Source organism: Emys orbicularis, chromosome 6, assembly GCF_028017835.1.
Source record: "Emys orbicularis isolate rEmyOrb1 chromosome 6, rEmyOrb1.hap1, whole genome shotgun sequence".
Lineage (NCBI taxonomy): Eukaryota > Metazoa > Chordata > Testudines > Emydidae > Emys > Emys orbicularis.
Window position 1 is genome coordinate 70,048,031 of NC_088688.1, and position 14,137 is coordinate 70,062,167.

Consider the following 14,137-nt stretch of genomic DNA (forward strand, 5'->3'; position numbering starts at 1 on the left):
CTGTACCTGTATAAAAAAAAAATATTTTGCTGTATCATAGAGATTCATCTTCTCTAGTAGAAAGCTTTTGGAAAGTTATTAAGAATCAGTATTACATTCAATGTCTGAGCATGATAGAAAATAATTATTGTTTGATATAAAAGAGATGAGACGCATTTCCCTGATTAGGTGTGCTGTAGAATCTTCCTTGTGCTTGCATTTCAGAATAGAATAACATTTCTTTTAAAAATATGTTGGGGAGGGAGCTCTTGTTTTAATATATAGCTCTTGCATTTTGCTTTCTCACGAGACATTAAGCCATGAGAGGGACTGACTTCACATAGCTTACAGAAATGCAGGAAATAATATCTTAAAGTCCTGTAATCTTTCAGATGATGTTTTCATTGGTGTTTGTCAACAGTTTTGTATAACAGTTAATGTGGTTTTATTCTGCTTAACCCTGGAACAATCTTCCAATGGGCCACTTCATTTGGAAGATTGAGAATAAGTCATATAGTAGATGTAAGGCAATTTACTTTGATATTGCATTACTGTGTGTGTGTGAGAGAGAGAGAGAGAGAGAGAGAGATTTGATTTTTAACTGTTGTATACCTGTAGACTGCAGAAACATTCAGTATCTTGCTATGGAAATCCTAAAACTGAGAGTTAATGCTATTAATTTGCCTCTGTGACAGCACAGATTAATGTGACTGCATAATGCAGGCCATTTAAATGCACAGGATAAAGTATTCTTTTGAAAGCATTCATCCTTTCAACTTCTTTGATTGGAACTTTCCTGTTTGTATAAGCATGGTTTGATTAGATGACGTCAAATGGAATTGATTTAAAAAAAAATCAATTTAAATCACAAGGATCCATCTGCCTCCCTCAGTGTCTCCGCACTGACTGAGCTGGAGGCCCTGCCCTTTATACTTCCTGTTACCCACTTCTGGTGGGAGGGGCGAATCAGGTCTGGCTCCGCTCACTTGGGCACAGAGTGTGGTTCCTCCCCCTCTGGGTCGGAGGGAGGCCACACTGCCTCACTACACTCACCTACCTTGTCTCTCTAATTTCCTTGAATACTTATTTTCTTCTCTGTAGCCTTCCCATGTCTCAAATCTCCAGCATAAGCAGAATGCTTCTGCCTGGCCTTCTTAAGTACATAAAGGTTTAGGACCACATCAGCTGTTGGCCAGACAACTCTGTCTGACCTAATTGAGCCTATTTTATCATGGATATAGGTAGCTAATCTATCTTGCCAAGTGTTTATAGTACATACCAGATATGGTGTCTGAACACCTTGCAAATATTTTTTAATAACTAAGTGTCATTCATTTTATTTTCATTTTCTGCTAGCTACCTACTCGTGTCAGGATCCAGTTCATTCCTCCTCTTCCCTCCACCCCATAATTTTTAAAACACTTCAATGCTCTTTAACCCTTCCCTTTGCTTGTCTGGTGCTGTCCTCCATGCTGTCCTCCTTCATAATCTCACCACTCTTGGTGTAAGCGCCTTCTCCTTTGCAGTGCCTGTTGTCTAGAACAGCCTTCCTTTATCTCGCTCTACCTCATAGACTGCGCATCTTGTTTTAACTTCCACTAGAAATCATCTCTCCATTCGTATCTCTTTTTTAAGTTTGCTTGTTGCGTAGTACACCTCTACCCCGATATAATGCGCCCCGATATAACACGAATTCGGATATAACGTGGTAAAGCAGTGCTCCGGGGGGGCGGGGCTGCGCACTTCGGTGGATCAAAGCAAGTTCGATATAACGTGGTTTCACCTATAACGTGGTAAGATTTTTTGGCTCCCGAGGACAGCATTATATCGAGGTAGAGGTGTATTGTTTAACTTCATAAATATATTTGCCTTCGTAAGGTGTATAGAGGAGAGTATATAAGTTAGTGTTATTGTACTGAGTGGCGCTCTCTGGAGCTGCTGAGAAAGGTGAAGTGTAACACTGATTAATATACACCCCTAGCATAATAGCCTTGCTCTTTTTTCGCCTGAGCAGTTAGCTAGATTCATGATGATGTGGGTTATTCCAGTGAAGATGGGGTCTTTAAGTGGAGACATGTACCCATGTTTGGATTTGGAGACAGCTGTTGTTTCAGTCACTTCTTTACATTTAGTCTAAATGAAAGTCAGCAGTTATGCCCAGGACAACAAATTTTAACAAAACCTCCAAGAATAACTACATAATATGTATTATTGCATACAAAAGGACATTGGGATTGCAAAGTTGAATACTCAAAGGTTAGAAAATGCCCAAATTAAAGCTGACTGTGATACTGCTGCACACTGGTCAGTGTGTGGTATGTGTCTCCCTCAGTGCCTGATCCAGGGAGGATGCATGTCTGTTACAGGCTCCAGCTATGAAACCTGGCTCAAGCTTTAGAAATTCATGCTTTTAACTTTTGGAGCTCCCTGATTCAGTTCCTAGTATCTGCCAAGATGGTGGCTGGCTATCATAAAACCTTAATACATCTCTCTTGTGTGTGCATATTATTATTTATTTGTAATACTCTAGCACCCAGGAGTCCAAATCATGGACCAGGACTCCGTTGTGCTAAAGGCTGTAAAAAGACAATCATACAGTCTTTAATTACATAATCGAAATCTACATATGTTGAGTGTGTATAAAAAATAAAAATAGTGTGTGCAAATTTATCATTTCTGCTATTCTACTTGGTTTACATTTCAGCAATTTCAAAAGACTCAAATATGTAGCTGAAAAATCCATAATATCCACACACAACATATATGTCTAAAAATATTCAACAACAAAACCCAAGATACATACATACAAATATATGAAGGAAAAGGGAGCTTTATTCCTGTGTTTGAATGTTTTAAGAGCTATTTAAAATTAATTTGCAAAATATTATAGCACATATGTGCAAAGTATGTCATCTTATTTTCCCTTCTGATTTCATTTCTAAAGTTTGTGTGAAAACTCAAAGACTAAAAACAGCAAAATCATTGAGATTGACAACTGAATATTAAATTTTCCAACTTGCCAAAATCATTACAATTGCAACAAAATAATAGCTCCATTGTAGAATAAAAATCCCCTTTCCCAGCTGCTTGTCCACATTCACAATGAGCGAGTAATGATGCCTCCCACAAGTTGTTCCTAATCTTAGTGCAATTAACTTATTGTATGTGGGAGCAAGTGTTTTTGTTTTCAAAGCACTTTTATGTTTAGATGTCATTGTTGTGTTCCGGGGTGCAATCCAGACAGTGAGGGATTGTCGTCACCTTTCCTGTAACCCTGGTGCTTTATATGCTCTTCTGTAGTGGCTCACAGCCAGTACACTGACAGCCAGCAAACAAGCATGCACGGTCTATGTGTTCCCCTTTATTCGACATTGGTGAGGCCTCATCTGGAGTACTGTGTCCAGTTTTGGGCCCCACACTACAAGAAGGATGTGGAAAAATTGGAAAGAGTCCAGCGGAGGGCAACAAAAATGATTAGGGGTCTGGAGCGCATGACTTATGAGGAGAGGTTGAGGGAACTGGGATTGTTTAGTCTCCAGAAGAGAAGAATGAGGGGGGATTTGATAGCAGCCTTCAACTACCTGAAGGGGGGTTCCAAAGAGGATGGAACTCGGCTGTTCTCAAGGTGGCAGATGACAGAACAAGGAGCAATGGTCTCAAGTTGCAGTGGGGGAGGTCTAGGCTGGATATTAGGAAACACTATTTCACTAGGAGGGTGGTGAAGCACTGGAATGCGTTACCTAGGGAGGTGGTTGAGTCTCCTTCCTTGGAGGTTTTTAAGGCCCGGCTTGACAAAGCCCTGGCTGGGATGATTTAGTTGGGAATTGGTCCTGCTTTGAGCAGGGGGTTGGACTAGATGACCTCCTGAGGTCCCTTCCAACCCTGATATTCTATGATTCTATGAATCATAGAATATCAGGGTTTGGAAGAGACCTCAAGAGGTCATCTAGTCCAACCCCCTGCTCAAAGCAGGACCAATCCCCAGACAGATTTTTACCCCAGTTCCCTAAATGGACCCCTCAAGGATTGAACTCACAACCCATTGAGCTATCCCTCAGTACTCTGATTCCAGCAGTCTGCTTGTTATACCCCAGCCACACTCTGGTATCCACCAGCCTTGGTTATAGACAGCTGGGAGTGGTGCAGTGCCAGTGCTTACTTTGTTAGACTTCGTTGGCACAGGAGTGGGGAATATTCTGCTGTGACAGTAAATAAGACACTTGTGCTGCACCGGCCTGGAGCGGGTACTGGTGTGTGTTTCCTCTGTGACTACCAGCCAAATGAATCCAACACTCCCCACCCCACCCCAGTCCTGAATTTCACAAAACCATGTGCTCTGCCAGGTCCAGCCCTTTCCTGGACCATTCAGAGGAATGATAAGGTTCATTGGCTCCTCTGAAGAGACAAAAGGCACAGCTTCTCACTTCAACTGGAGTTAACAATCGCTTCAGTTCAAGCACAGCACTAGGCTCGTTTCGATTAAAAGTCAAACAAGCTGATTAACCAAAGGAGAGAGGATTTTAAGTTATGCCAAGTACAAGGAATACAGTTAGAAAGGGTTACAAATAAACAAAAGGAAAAATAAATTTCCTAATGCTAAAACTGAAATAAACTATTGTCTAAGTATCAGGGAAGGTTCTTACCACACACTTCTTCCAGCAAGATGGCTGACCGTCCCTCTGGTCAGGATCTCTTCCCAAAGACAAATTCCAGTGTCTTTGTCATCTTAGGTGAAAGATCACTTGGGGTTCTTTGCCCCTCTCTTTTATAGTCCAGTGAACCTTTGAAATGGAGTCTTCTGAAGGATGCCTCCCAAAATAAAGTCAATTCAAGCTGTATGGAAGGAGACATGGAGTGTGGTGGTGAAGGAAGTTCCATGCTAGTTTCCTCCTCTGTAAGTGTTTGCTAAAATGCCAGTTAATCTGTTCCTGCCCTCTTCTATGCAAATAAATGGACACTTGCCATGTGATTGATAAGCAACTCTGCTGATAGCTGGCTGGAGGTGTCAGCTTGTTCTTTGTCTGGGAGAAACCTCTTTACCCACTCTCCAGTCTTGTCTGGTAAATACATTTTAGTTCCATGTTTCCTTCATATTTCTGTTGTCCTTTGGGCATTTACCATATGCACACCACACCAGAATATTAACTATCAGTGTGTTGTTAGTCTTCCAATGATGCTGTACATGACACGCATCAGATACCATCTGACATTAATGAATTGGGATACACTGAACTTGTCAGGCCAGCTGAAACTCACTACCAGGTACCAATGAGCCCCTTGCCCTCTTGCACTGGGATGCTGTTAGGGTCACAGTCATTCATACTCAAGCAGCATTAGATGAGATTTATACAGTGTTTCTTAGGCTTTTTTGCAAGTTCAGACATAGGATATTGCTGTAGGCATCCCGCTGTGTAGCAGAGCAAGATTTTTTTTTTTAAACCCACTCATTTCTGCAGTATGTATCTGAGCTTTTTAAAATAAATCTCATCCAAAATCACTAACCTGATTTCCAGGAGCAGTAAAAGAAATTCCAGTATTTTCCACAGAGTAGAAATTCAGACTCCTAGCATGGAAAACTACTTCTATTTTCTCTTATATGTCCTCTTTATATGATTCCAACCAACTCTGAATAATTTGTGCTTGGAGTTTAGTTATACTTTAATACTCCAAGGTGAGAGAAAGGGAACCAGAAATGAAGTTGTGAGCTCTTCCAAACCTTGCCTGCTCATGAAAATCTCTTTTTTAACTATAAAGACTCATCGCTTGCAACACTGAAAAACTCAAGATGAGGCCACCAGTTATAATGATTACAAATGTTCTAAGCTTTCCTGACTTACGTGAGCTTCTCAGCACTGAAGTTTTCCACTATTTTCTCTTGACTGAGGGTCTAATCCGAAAAATATATCAATGACCTTCCAAACCATGCAGGTCCAGGAAAGCTCTGTGTGTTGGTCAATCAGTAGGCTGATTTATCCATGATAGGGCTGCTGCAGAAATCCAAAATAAACAAAGCAAGATGTACTTCTTGTGAGCATGTTGCAGAGCTGTACAGAGCAGTAGAGAACTCATGAAAATGAGCGTCCACCTTCGACATTATGCTACTCCCTCTTTTCTAAACCTCTGTCTCCGTTCTGCACGATCCCAGGAGGAAGACTGGCTCCAGAGTGGGGGCTTTTAATTGAAAACAACAAACCAACAAAAAAGGAAAAGACCTTTCCCATCACGATCATCAGTTGGAAGGAAATGGGTTCCTGCTTTCAAAGCAATTGTTTTATGAGCACCCCACCATTAGTCAAATAATTTGGGGGTCTTCCTGTTCATGTAGTTTGCCACTTGTGTCTGAAGGAGGGGATTAGGTATTAATTAGAAGGCTCCTTTCCTCCCTGACAGAAACAGCACTTTCAGCCATGACTGTTTGTAGGTATGCCAGCAATGGCCTCTTTAACATTCTTCTCCAGCTGCCTGATGTTCCATTGTTTGGGAAAGAACGTGGCTCTCGAATTAGGACTCCAAGGGATGCAGTGACAATGCTCTTTACAACAAAGTCCTCCCCATTTCTAAACTTGCCCTTCTAGATTTATATTGAATCATTCCTTTTGAAATGTGGATAACAAACCCAGACACCTACCATACAACTCAAAATCTCACCCCAAATTCGTTTCTTTGACTGCCCCAGTATTGTCACAGAACCCCTCTCCAGAAATCTGTCTCCTCTTTTCCAGCCTTAATCAGATGATATTTGATATTATTTTACATTATCGGTTCTAGAGGGTTTATTGTCTGTTTCACAGGAGTATATGAAGATTAATTGGTGTAATGTTTATATAGCACTTTAAATATGTAAAGCACTGTATAATGATGATTTGCATTGATTCAGTGACCTTCCTATTGCAGTTCTTTGGTAAAATATTGAAAAGATATGTATGATTATAACGTGTCCTTAGGGATTAACTCTTTTTACTTAGAGGATTTGGATTTTTTTAACTCTGGGTATTTTTTCTGTCTTGTTGAATAGAGCCATTTGAGAGTTCTTTATATTGGCTAATGAGAAATATTCTGGTTAAATATATTTAATGATTCTGAAATTCTTTGGAAGTTAGAATACTCCTATACATTTATCAATATGTTGTTACAAATTTTAAAAAAATTCATTTTTGCACACTAAAGAAATACAGTACCTCCACTGTACATAGTGTGTAGAAATGGGCAAACTTCAAAAGAGTCAATGGTTTGATACATGTAAGCTCTCAAGCAATTACCTATTTAAACCTTTTCTGAACTGACCTGTCATGAAGATGCTTTTCTCAAATGTATGTTCTAATTCAAACATAAATTATAGGGCTTGATCGTGCTCACTCTATGGAGTGAGGAAGAAAGTCCCTCCACTGCAGGAATTACTGGGTTTAAGTCTAGAGGATGTGTTATGCAGGAGGTTTGATGAGATGATCATAATGAACCCTTTTAGCTTTAAAACCTATGACTCTACGAACTTTAAGACTCAATAGTTTTGATAATGGAAATCTCATGAGAACAGTCTTTCTTGTAAAGTTTCAAGTAATTCCTGATTCCAGTTGGTCCAGATATGTCACAAGAACCAGTGATGGTGATCAGTATTTTGGTACTTCTGCTTCTGACTTAAGTTGGCAATAAGAAATTCAAATGCTAAAATGAAAAATAATGAAATAACAGGTTAACTGAAATCCTCAGAACCTCCAAAAACTATCCCAAAGTTCTTTCCTGCATCTAGCCAAAGGATACAGTACAGTTCCTTTCTTGGCAATAGCAAATGGAACATGTTAATTTGAGCACATTATCAGTGCCCTGACCTGATGTGTTTAATAAATCCACCTTGAAGACAATTGAAGATCTTGGGCCAAATTCAGCCTTGGGGTATTTAGGTACAACTCCAGTTGATTTAACTAAAAGCCTCTTTTGCTTCTGCTAGGGCTGAATTTGTCTTCTAGTGGCACAGTCTGCAAGCAAGTGGATGAGATTTGGGTTTGCTATGATTAACCAGGCAATTGAATGGATACTAGCACAGTGATCTTTTCCCCTTTGTAAACATCTTAACAAAGGTGAGATACATTGGCCTAGACCCTGGGCCATATTAAGTCCCTTTTGTGACACTCCAGCAGCAGAGGGAACTTATAGTTGCCCTAAAAAGGTTCCCCCTAAACCTCTGCTTCGCAATCTCTTCTGCTTCCTGGCATAGGGAGAGTTTCAGGGCATGCAAGGGGGCAGGAGAAGGTGTGACTGAACTTCACTGAGATCTGGCAATTTTCACTGGCAGAAGAGCCCAAAGGGATGGCTGGTGGAAGTCAGGGCAGACCTAAACCTGCTCTTAGTTGCATTTGTGACAGTATCAGGTTCTGACTTCCCACAGGATTTGAGGGGCAGAAAGGCAGTGTAATTACATCTTTGTCCTCTAGCTGCACTGAACCTGAGCACTGAAACAGCTGAGAATGTAGCAGTTTATATTTTAACCCTTTGCTCTGCAACTTATTAGGGGGAAATCTCCAGTTGGAAATAAGAAGTCACACAGTGTTGTCTAATTAGACAAGATGTATTCAATATATTCAATAGCCTTCAATAATAACACTGTTTTTCTTTTTCATTTAGTGGTGCTACATCCATTGTCTACAGATGCAGGCAGAAAGGAACCCAGAAGCCTTATGCTGTCAAAATGTTGAAGAAAACTGTAAGTTGTTTTTTGGTTACTACACAATTGTATTGATAGGATTGGTAATTAATTTGTACCCTCTTCACCTCTGAGATCCATCACTCCAGCAGCAGAGCATCTTCTGCTCCCCATACTTAAAGGGATTTGGTGGAAAGCATGAGTAAGTAAGGCCTACACTCTGAAGACTGGTAAAGGGGTGGGGGGGGGGGGGGGAGGAACTCAAGCAGAGAAGGAAAGTAGTAGGAGGCCAAGAGAAGGGGAAGAAAAATGATGGGTCCTGACTGGGTGGAAAAGAGTGACTGAGGGAAGGCTGAGTGGTTGGAGTTCAGGGATGTGAATTTTATTCATGTGCTAGAATGGCAACATAACGGCAGGTGGGTAGGTGAAAACATGCCTAACTGCTACATTAAGTGGTGGTCTCAGTGCAAGACATAATGGACAGGTTCTGCATCAATAAGATGTTGGCACTAATTTGTAGTCTTTGAAAACAGGCCAAAGATTAAACTGGCATAGAAATGAAAGTAGAGGTGCTCCTTCAGCATCTATGTTTGGCATGCTGGCAGGAGGGAAAAGGTAATTGTGTGAAAAGCTTGCATTGCTACTGCTTGTGCTGTTTGTTTTCTATGGAAAAACAGAGGTCTTTAGTTTCAAGTTTCAATAGTTTAGCTCCCTACACTCTCACATTCGCTTAACAGTTTAAAAATAAACAATTGCTCATTTAATTTTTTGTGATTCTTATTCTGAAATGCATTAAGAAAACAAATGGTATAATTTAAAAAACTCCATTACAGTTTTTCAGTGTCTGTACAGATTAGTTCATTTATATGATTGACATAGGGTTTAAAAACCCATAAAAGTTGAGAAAAATAATTAATAGCTTCATAGATTCCAAGCCCAGAGGGACCATTATGATCATCTAGTCCAGTGGTTCTCAAACTTCATTGCAGCGCAACTCTGTTCTGACAACAAAATTACGACATGACCCAGGGTGGGGGGAGAGGGTGCCGGAGCCTGAGCCCCACTGCCCCGGGTCGGGGTGGAGCTCAGACTTCAGCTTCAGTTCCAGGTCCCAGCAAATCCTGGCCCTGGTGACTCCATTAAAATGGAGTCATGACCCACTTTGGAGTCCCAACCCACAGTTTGAGAACTATTGATCTAGTCTGACCTCCTGTATAACACAGGCCAGAGAACTTCCCCCAAATAATTCCTAGAGCACGTATTTTAGAAAAACATCCACTTGTGATTTAAAAATTACCAGTGATGGAGAATCCACCATGATCCTTGGCAAACTGTTCTGTGGTTAATTACCTTCACTGTTAAAAATGTATGCCACATTTCCAGTCTGAATTTGTCAAGCTTCAACTTCCAGCCTTTGGATTATGTAATTCCTCTCTCTGCTAGCTTGAAGTGACCACTATCAAATATTCCCCCTTTAGGTACTTATAGACTTTAATCATGTCACTCCTTAACCATCTCTGATTAAGCTAAATAGAGTGAGCTCCTTGAATCTATCACTATAAGGCATATTTTCTAATCCTTTAATCATTCTCGTGGCTCTTCTCTGAACCCCCTCCGATTTATCAACATTTTTCTTGAATTGTGGACACTAGAACTGGACACAATATTCCAGTAGTGGTTGCACCAGTGCTAAATACAGCAGTAAAATAACCCCTTTACTTCTACCTGAGATTCCCCGGTTTATGCATTCAAGGACTGCATTAGCCCTTTTGGCCACAGCATCACACTGGGAGCTCCTAAGAACGGCCATACTGGGTCATACCAAAGGTCCATCCAGCCCAGTATCCTGTCTACTGCCAGTGGCCAATGCCAGGTGCCCCAGAGGGAGTGAACTAACAGGTAATGATCAAGTGATCTCTCTCCTGCCATCCATCCACGTTCAGCTGATTATCCACCACAGCCAAATCTGCTTCCCTGGATAGAGTCCCCCATCTTGTAAGTATGGCCTAAATTTTTTGTTCCTAGGTGTATACTTTTACATTCAGCCATATTAAAACACACATTGTTTGCTTGTGTCCAGCTTACTAAATTATCCAGATCGCTATATCAGTGACCTGTCCTCCTGATTATTTACCACTGCCCCAACTTTTGTGTCACCTGCAAACTTTATCAGGGATGATTTTGTTTTCTTCCAGATCATTGATAAAAATGTTAGCGTGTAGGGTCAGGAACTGACTCTTGAGGACACCACTAGAAACACACCAACTCTATGATGATTCCCTATTTACAATTAGATTTTGAGACCTAGCATTTAGCCAGTTTTTACTCCATTTAATATGTACCATATTCATTTTATATCATTCTAGTTTTTTAATCAAAATGTCATGCAGTACCAGGTCAAAAAATTCATGTGCTAGACTCCTTGTAGGAGTCTAAGTCTGTTACATCATATATTACATAATAGGAAGTGACGTGTATGTCCCTGAATAACCATGGTGGCTAGATTCAGTACAGCCTTGCTTATCTGAATATTGTGGTTAACACTGAGTAAGTTCACGTAACTGAAGGAATTTTGTGTGTAATTAATAGAGTGTGGGAGACATGCCCCTGTAACTGAGAACAGGTGGTATTCTATAATTGGGCTCATTTGGATAATTGACCAGATAATCAAGGTCATACTATAATAATGTACAGCTGTCTGTATCTGTGCTTGATGAACTACTATAGATCTGTTCCAATTTGGGCAAATTATCATCACTTACGGCAGAGTGAACAATGTGCTAAGCGCTTTCCTAACAGAAAAGTAGGTCTGGTTTCTGACTAGAGGAGCTCAGTCTAAAGAGTAATTAAGTATTATTCAGATAATATTTTTCTGTAATTAAATATGCCATTAAAATGTTGATCAGTTTGGATTTTGAAATAAAATCTTAAGAACAAGAATTATAACTAAGAGACCTGCAGCAGACAAATGAAATAAAGAGGGGGAAGTAGAGGTGTGATGAGTGAAGAAAAGAGAGGGACTGTGGCTGGTTTTACCTTTTTGACACAGGATCCCACTGAAAAAGATGTCTCAGTCCCATTGTTTAAAACTATTTGTTCATAAGGCAGCATCTGGGAGCATAGAGAAATAGGAAGAAAAAAGATGGAAGCAGTGAGATTAACTCTAATTTCGCTCTCTAACCAGCCAACAGTTAATGTTTCATAGGGCAGCAGAGAGAAGAAAGGGAAGAGAAAAAAGAGGTGGTTGTAAAAACCAGGGCATAGGACAATGGTCAAAATCATGCTCTCTCTGGGATGGGCTGCAATGTGGTAGCTTAACTAGAGGTTTATGCTTTGGAAGTCGATCATTTGTGGTAAGTTTTTGGTACTGTACTTTAAAACATCTGAAACTATTACCTTTCTGAAGGCTAGAAACAAACGAGACTTTGTTAACTGAAGTAGCATATTGATAACAGAGTCAGCTGAGCATTGTTATAAGAAACATAGCAAATGTCTATACCTGTTCTTGTTCTCCTTGCTCCTCTTTATGCTGTATTTTAGTTAAGTAACAGACTAATTTTTTATGATCTAGTAGCTGACTATTGAGCTGCCATCTAGGAGATCTACAGTTCTGGGCAAGACCCATGCACCAGTTCAGTGGAAATGTATGTAATGGGAGATCTAGACTCCCTTTGATATCTCACTGCTGTCAATGTTGATGAGAATAATATTCCTGAGATCTCTCTGGCTACTATAGCAAGTAAGACTGTCAGGCAAGGTAGATCATAGCTTCTACTGAAGCTAAAAGTGGACAAAGAGAAGAAGGCCTTGGTCTGTTAGAAAGTAAGATTAAAGAAGCTGAAAGAAAAGTTGGCATGGATATTGGTGAAAATTGGAGAGAACTCTAGAGTAAGAAATTAGGTTTGGAACTTTTATTTCACAAATACATCAATAAAAATATTCACTTTTAATAAAACTAAATTTTGTGGTACAGTGAAGAAGCTTGGTAAATTAATCTCTCTCTCGTATTCACTGATAGACTTGATCCAAACACTGTCCCTGAGCTAGCCCTGGTTGGCAGAGACCGAACTATATATTACTCTGAACTATTTTCAGGAGAGTTCTTAAAATTCTCCCAACATCTATCCACATAGGAAGCAAATGAAGGATGAACCAGGCAATGTAAGCATTCTTAAATCATGTGGAACAAGCAGAGCTGTCAGCCCTACTTCGCCCTTCAGAAGAGTCTCTCAAATAATAGGGCCCCATGCCATGATGAACTGTCTTCAGACTACTGTAAGTTAAGGCTGCAAATGTGAGGTCACATTTTGGACACTGCATAGTCACTTGTACACCGTTAGTATTTAAGAGGATGCATTTGTAAAGACCAATAACACTGCTCTAAGAAAGAACTTAAAAACCTGCCTGAAAATTTTAGCCAGTCATATTAATTATAATATCTTTCGTTTATAGAGACCTATTCATCAGTATAGTAAAACTGTTACTGTTCTAAACAAAGTAGATCACATAGATCAACCCAGAAGGTTTTCCCGGAGAAGAGGAGATTTCTGGATGTTCGGAATCCAGGTAATTTGGTGAACAAGGCTGCAGGTCCTTTTCTCATTTATTGTAGAATTTGAAAGCTGTGTAATGAATGAGGCAAGGGACAGGAAGAAGAACAAGGATGATCTTGTAATTAAGGCACTTGAATGCCATCCATGAGAACTGGATTCTGTCTCTGCCACTGACTTCCAATGTGATTCTGGGCAAGTCACTTTAAACCAAGTTCACAAGGGCCACTGTATATTCCTCAGGTTCTGGGTGTCCAACTTGAGAGCTGGGGGACCTGATTTTCAGGTATGCAGTGAATACTCTCTATAAATACATCACAGGGATAAATACCAGGGAGGGGATGAAGTTATTTAAGTTAAGCACCAATACTGACACAAGAACACATGGATATAAACTGGCCATCAACAAGTTTAGGCTAGACATTAGGTGACGGTTTCTAACCATCAGAGGAATGAAGTTCTGGAACAGACTTGGAAGGGGATCAGTGGGGGCAAAAAACCTACCTGGTTTCAAGACTGAGCTTGATAAGTTTATGGAGGGGATGGCATGATGAGACTGCCTACAATGGCATGTGGCCCATCAGTGACTGCTAGCAGCAAATATCTTCAGTGGCCAAAGACTGGACTCTAGATGGGGAGTTACTACAGAGAATTCTTTCCCAGGTATCTGCCTGGTGTGTCTTGCCCACATGCTCAGTGTTTCACTGATTGCCATATTTGGGGTCAGGAAGGGATTTTCCCCAAGGTCAGATTGGCAGAGATGCTAGGGCGGTTTTGCCATCCTTTGCAGCATGGGGCATAGGTCACTTCTGGTGTAAACGAGAGTAAATGGTGAATTCTCTGTAACTTGAAGTCTTTAAATCATGATTTGAGGACTTCAGTAACTCAGCCAGAGGTTAGGGGTCTGTTACCAGAATGGAGGGAGGAGGGGGTGAGTTTCTGAGGCCTGTGGTCCCTTCTGGCCTTAAAG

The 14,137-nt window shown here is 40.5% G+C and overlaps 1 protein-coding gene across 1 annotated transcript in view; it reads left to right on the top strand.

Annotated features, from left to right (window-relative positions):
- Positions 1-14,137, top strand: part of CAMK4 (calcium/calmodulin dependent protein kinase IV) — a 282,427-nt gene that overhangs the window by 115,462 nt on the left and 152,828 nt on the right. Inside the window, exon 2 of the mRNA XM_065406770.1 lies at positions 8,599-8,677. Coding sequence (XP_065262842.1) covers positions 8,599-8,677 — 79 coding nt within the window. The remainder of the gene's footprint in view (positions 1-8,598; positions 8,678-14,137) is intronic.